The sequence below is a fragment of the Salvelinus namaycush genome, chromosome 32, assembly GCF_016432855.1.
Source record: "Salvelinus namaycush isolate Seneca chromosome 32, SaNama_1.0, whole genome shotgun sequence".
In the NCBI taxonomy this organism is placed as follows: Eukaryota; Metazoa; Chordata; class Actinopteri; order Salmoniformes; family Salmonidae; genus Salvelinus; species Salvelinus namaycush.
The window spans coordinates 15,690,960-15,696,959 of record NC_052338.1 but is presented as its reverse complement, the minus strand read 5'-3'; the positions used below and the strand labels follow the sequence as shown (position 1 = coordinate 15,696,959).

The window sequence follows — 6,000 nt, the reverse complement described above, 5'->3', positions numbered from 1 at the left end:
TATGTTTTCATCCATCATCCAACCTGTCAAAACAGATCTGTAGTTTCTTCTTCCTCTGTGGCGCATGAAATGTATTTGTTTTGCCTTTTGTAGATGGAAAGTGGAAAACTACTTTTTTCTCCATTATATCTTAGTCAAGTGTGATGGAATATGCGTCAGCAGTCTTTGAAAATTCATCATCGATGTTAGTTTACAGGTGCTTGCTTCCCAGAGAATAGAAAGAAGGTCTGATTAACAAAGGTTGGACATCCATGCTTCTGCACTTTCTCAGTTTGTCAAAGCACAAGGCTACTGTGGCCTGGAGAAGCATTGACATCACACTCACAGTGTACTGTACCCATGCTACAGTCTGTCTTTTCTATTCACACTACTTCAAGATGGATGATGCAGTCTCTGGTACATGAGATAAAAATAGACCACTGCTTAGCATTTGGAATCTTTGCCAAGTCCGTCAGCTGTAACAACTGTCATTTTCACTGAACAGTGTTGGGTGTTTTCTCCACCCCCTCCTGGGTCAAACGTCCCCATTTCAGATGTCTACATATCTACTCATTCAGTGGTTTCCCTTACCCTGTTGTCTTGTTTTAAAAACAACCCCAGTCCTATATGTGTGCAGCTTGTCATCAGTCACAAACAAGGATGACTTGTTGACAAAACCATGCCGTATACTTTGGACCACTGTCCTTGACAACATCCTGTGTATTCACTCTGCAGCCAGACATCCATTTGTCATAAACCAGAAATTCACTACTCAAAAAGGCCTGGCACCTTCGCAGATTGTCTCTAGATAGAACCTTCACAGAGATGTGTGTTGAGTTTTATTGAAAAGGATTTATGATGAAGAATTTAATCTCTCTACTTCTGAGCTACAATAAAGAAAGTTCCTAAATCTCACTGGTAGGAATGTCAATGAGGTCTAAAAAAACTATGGTGTGTTTTGGAACCTCCTTTACTGACAGCTCTGTGTGAGGCTGACTAAATCATTGTTTGTCCTGTCAGAACTCTGTTGTGGAGATCTGGGTGATCTCAGACTGCAGGTCTTGCTGGACCCTCCTGGATCGAGAACCACGAGGGATCTGGTCCATGCCTAGTCATACGGGCTTCTTTTCCGTCCCAGCTTCAGTCGGAGCGCAGATGGACACGGGTTCCCGGTTGGCGTTCCGACCCCTGTTGAGGGAGTTGCGTTCCACGCGGGTCCGGCAGGGCAGGCAGAAGTCCCGGAAGCACCTCTTGAAGTTCTCGTCCAGGAAAGCGTAGAGAACAGGGTTGAGACTACTGTTCATGTAGCCCAGCGCAATGCAGAGGTGCCAGCTGGCTTTCACGTAGGCGTTCCTGTTAATAATGAATCATAATAAGTTATGTATAATTTTATTTGATGCCCTTTTTCAACATACCCAAAGGAATTTGACCTAAAAAAATGTACAAGAAACTTAAAGTACACGAAACATAACGACTAACCCAGAGTCAATCTCCATCAGAGTCTTGATGATGATGAAGATGTGGATGGGCGTCCAGCAGATAATGAAGGCCGCGACAATCACGAGGACCATGCGGGTGATGCGGCGCATGTTGCGGTCCTTCTCCTTAGAGCCGGAGAGCAGGCGGACGCTGCGCAAACGCAGTATCATCAGACCATAGCAGATGGTGATGACCATGACAGGGATGATGAAGGCAAAGATGAAAACGCAGATCTTAGTGACTGTGTCCCAGTACCAGTCAGGGTCGGGGAACTTCAGTGTACACATAGTCTGACCTAGGAGTAGAGAGGGGTGGAGGAGAGAAGAGACGGGGAGGAGAGAAGAGAGGGGGGAGGAGAGAAGAGATGGGTGGAGGAGAGAAGAGAGGGGGGAGGAGAGAAGAGATGGGTGGAGGAGAGAAGGAAAGGAGTCAGACACGTTTAAAGAGAGGGGGGGGTGAGACAGCTCGAGAGAGGAGACTGTAGGAATGTTATGTTATAGAGATAATTGATATTTGACCAAAGATGTAATAAATTGTACTGTAAATTTGCAGGAATAGTGACTTATTCTCTTATTTAATGGGATAATATACAAGAAAACCGTTGAAAGAAGTGTCAAAAACGTGCTAGCTAGTTTAACGTTATTTTCTCACCACTGTCTGTTGTTTTGGTCACCGCCATGACCATGATGGGCACTCCGATGGCAGAGGACAGAACCCAGATCAGAACGTTGATGATCTTACCCTTGGCAGGCGTCCTGAACTCCAGGGCTCTCACTGGGTGACACACAGAAAATTACGTTTCAATTGCAACTTATGAGTGTTATTGACTCTAAGTGTAGCAGTGTGATGTTGTTCCCCTAGATTACGCACCAAATTGCACACAAGGACCAATTCAAATAGGCCAGGTCAAGAGGGGATGTTAATAATCTGATAATAATAATAATAATTCTGTGTATTTTTTTATTTAATTACAGCTGCATAGCTAATGTTTTTATTTGGTGTACAAACACTTTTTCATACCAATATTGTACATACAAGTGATTGTAAAAGTTTTGTATATTTTGGTTTGGCCCATCGCGGGTTATCTGTATTCCCATACCACTTTATCGTTCTCTTTTGCCTGACCCTCGGCTAGCAAGGTATGTTGTCCTTGGCTCCGAAACTGTTTAATATAAAACCGTCATAAGGTTATACAATGTACTGTTTTGCAACCATACGTTTGTTATAGTGTGGACAGTGTAGGAATTTATGTTAACAAGTTTCACAGAGCTCACTGACTGGGGTATCTGTTGTAACTTCTGAGTACTTGTGACAGTGGTTGAGTGAGTGTCCATGTGCTCGCGCAGGTGCCGGAGAGCTGTGACTGCACCAAGGGTAACGTGTGTGTTGTCTCTTCGTGTGCAGGTATGTCTTTTATTTTGTCAGAATTATGTTCTGTATAGTTTTACTTGTATATGCTGTTGTGCAGCGAGTGTGTGCACGCAGCACCTGTTAATTCCTTTTGGCTCTCTTTTGCCTGACCCTCGGCTAGCAAGGTGCCGGAGAGCTGTGACTGCACCAAGGGTAACGTGTGTGTTGTCTCTTCGTGTGCAGGGCAAATAAAAAGAGTTCAACGAGCAGACCGTCAGTTGTGGCAGCGTCCTAATTGAAAACACACAACGCAGAACGAACCACGCTACAAACTGGTGCCGCGACCTGCCGACTGGTTAGCTCAAGCTGACCACCGGAGCTGTGCATGTGGAGGAGATGCGCGACCCGCGCATGCGCACTTGTTGATGGTTTGCTATAAGTGAATGTATACTGTAAATAGTGAAGGTGAATGTAGCATATTCACTAGATAATTGTATTGGCGTTTATTTGCATGTTTTGAGGGAATTTGTTTATTGCATTTTTTTTTGTATTTGTATGCAGTAAATTACATTGTAGTTTAGTTCTCTATTGAGCCATGGAAGACTCTCAAGTCCATAAGATGAGTTATGCTGGGGATTTTGGTGTGGTTAGTGTGGGTAGAGGGAGGGGTGTCCATGCATTTACACCATTGGTACAGTCAGCTCCTGGGAGTAGAGTGGCTGCTAGTCCTGAGTTTACAAGCACTGGGAGGGGTAGGCTGTTTACTCCACCTGACCAGGGTCTCCCACCTCTGTCTCTTGATGTACCATTGTCCCCAGTCCTCAGTAATAATGGGACACCGAGTCAGCTTAGTGACCTTATTAAGCAGATTGGTTCAGAGATAGGAGAATCTATCAGAGCGAGTTTACTGCAGCCTGGGGCTTCAAGTCTTTCTCCTGCCCATTCCCCTGACCAATCCCAGCAGTTTCCCCTGCCTGAACAATGTGGGTCAACTTTTATTGATGCGTCCAAGCTGAATCTGGTTGTGAAGTCAGAGGTTAGTGCTCCACCTTTCTTCAGGGGTGATGGCTCAGATAAGTACTCTGTCCTGGAGTGGGAGGAGCTAATGGGAGTCTACCTAGAGAAGAGGGGTTACACTGGGTCTGAGAATGTTGGGGAGGTGATGTCTAGGCTCATGGGGAGGGCACGGGATGTGACCAAAGTCTGGATGCGTAACAACCCTGTTGTCACAGATGTTAAGGCAGTGTTCAGTGTTCTCAAGCAACACTTTGGGGATACTGTCTACTCAGGTATGCCATTAGCTGATTTCTATTCAATGAGACCATATGCTAATGAGGGTCCACTAGATTTCTGGATTAGGCTTAACAAAGCTGCAGAGGCAGCTGAACAGTACCTTGTAAGTGAGGGTAGAACCTTGCCCAATCAGTGCTCAGAGTTGGCAGTCATGTTTGTACGCAACTGTCCTGATAAAGAGTTGGCCCAAGTGTTCAAATGCAAACCCCTTCGTGACTGGACAGCCAGTGAGGTACAGGATCGTTTGGATGAACTGTTAAGGGAGCATAAAGCATGTAGAACACAACTTTCACAGCAGGTGGCTGCTGTCTTCGACTCCCCCCAGGAGGAAGTGGAGCCTGAGAGCAGACCTAATGTGTCATCTTTTTCTCGATGTGGCCGTGAACCAGAACAGGCCCAATCTGTATCTGAGGGTGGGACATTAGAGAAAGTTTTGAGTATGCTAGAGAAGGCTCTTGTCAGCAATACTCAGTCTGTGAACAGAGGGCCCCGTAAACAGTTCCCCAAACGTGAGCGTGAGTGCGCTGTCTGTGGAAGCACTAATCACTGGACCAAAGCTCACTGTCAGATGCACCAGCTGTGTTTCAAGTGCTTCTCTCCTGGCCACATGAGCTTTGACTGTAGTGAGACTGGGAAGCGAAAGAGCCCTGTATGTGGACAGACTGGCAGGTCTCAGGAAAACTAGAAAGTCTCCATTCTGAGGAGGGCAATGTGAGGCAGTCTAATTTTTCCTCCACTGATGATGATATCCAATCTGTTTATTCTTATTTTTGTGAGTCAGTACCCAAGAACAACACAGTAATTTTTCAGAACACAATGAGAATTTCTCAGAATGACAGTTTGTTTTACACCACCGTGCTAGTACAGGATAAAGTTGAGCTGAAGGGGATGTTAGATAGTGGGTCCATGGCTACTACTCTGCGCGCAGATATTGTACCTCGGTTGAGGGAGGCAGGAGTGGTAGAGGGGAACTTTCTAGCTCCTTCAGACATCATACTGGTGGGTTGTGGTGGGACGCAAACTAGCCCAGTGGGCATGTGTGACTTGAAACTACAGCTTTATGGCTTCAGTTATGTAGTCCCAGTGCTGATTGTAGATGGGCAGGTTGATGAACTCATTGTTGGCACTAACGTGTTGAAGTCTCTGATTAGACAGTTCAAATCAAATGACAGCTACTGGCGGGTGGTGGGTACGCCAGGTCCCTCTGGCCAGTGTGAGGACAGCCAGTTCCTGCGTCTCCTATCAAATCTGGAGAGATGGAGAGGAGACTCCATCCCAGATAAAGTGGGCACCATTAAGTTGAAGAGGGCAGTAACGCTCCAACCCATGAGTGAGCATCTGGTGTGGGCCGCTTACCCCCAAAGACAAAACTCTCTGTGGGCAGTACTGTTGTTGTCGAGCCCAGCACGTCTCGTTGTGTGAATCGACACATACTAGTAGGGAGAGTAGTTACGCCTCTGTGGGGGGATGGATGGCTCCCTGTGAAGATTGTGAATCCAACAACTTCGCCAGTTACCCTGAGACGAAATGCTAAAGTGGCAGATGTGTACCCTTGTATTGCATTGGAGGATTTTGATGATGTCAAGCAGCAAGCTGCTTACCAGAACGTGGCAAAAGTACAATGTGACAGCTCACATGGCAGTCTTACAGCTAAGAGTTCAGTTGGTGGCAGTGTAGTTAATGACAACAGTACACTGAGCAATCTTGGACTTCAAGGCCTGTCTGTTGAGGAGTGTCCAGTTTCACAGTTCTGGAAAGACAAACTTGTCGGTTTAATTGAGAAGTATGACACGGTGTTCTCTAGACATAGCCTGGATTGTGGAGAGGCAAAAGAGTTCTGCCATCGCATACGGCTGACTGATGACCGCCCATTTCGATTACCTTATCGTAGGCTTTCTC

At 46.0% G+C, this 6,000-nt stretch overlaps 1 protein-coding gene across 1 annotated transcript in view; it reads right to left on the bottom strand.

The window, feature by feature from the left end:
* Positions 1-1,091: 1,091 nt before the first annotated feature.
* The window catches only part of LOC120027421 (delta-type opioid receptor-like), a 28,464-nt gene continuing 23,555 nt past the window's right edge, over positions 1,092-6,000 (bottom strand). The window contains exons 3-5 of the mRNA XM_038972352.1: positions 2,110-2,232; positions 1,459-1,753; positions 1,092-1,332 (exon numbers count right to left, since the gene is read on the bottom strand). Coding sequence (XP_038828280.1) covers positions 1,092-1,332; positions 1,459-1,753; positions 2,110-2,232 — 659 coding nt within the window. The remainder of the gene's footprint in view (positions 1,333-1,458; positions 1,754-2,109; positions 2,233-6,000) is intronic.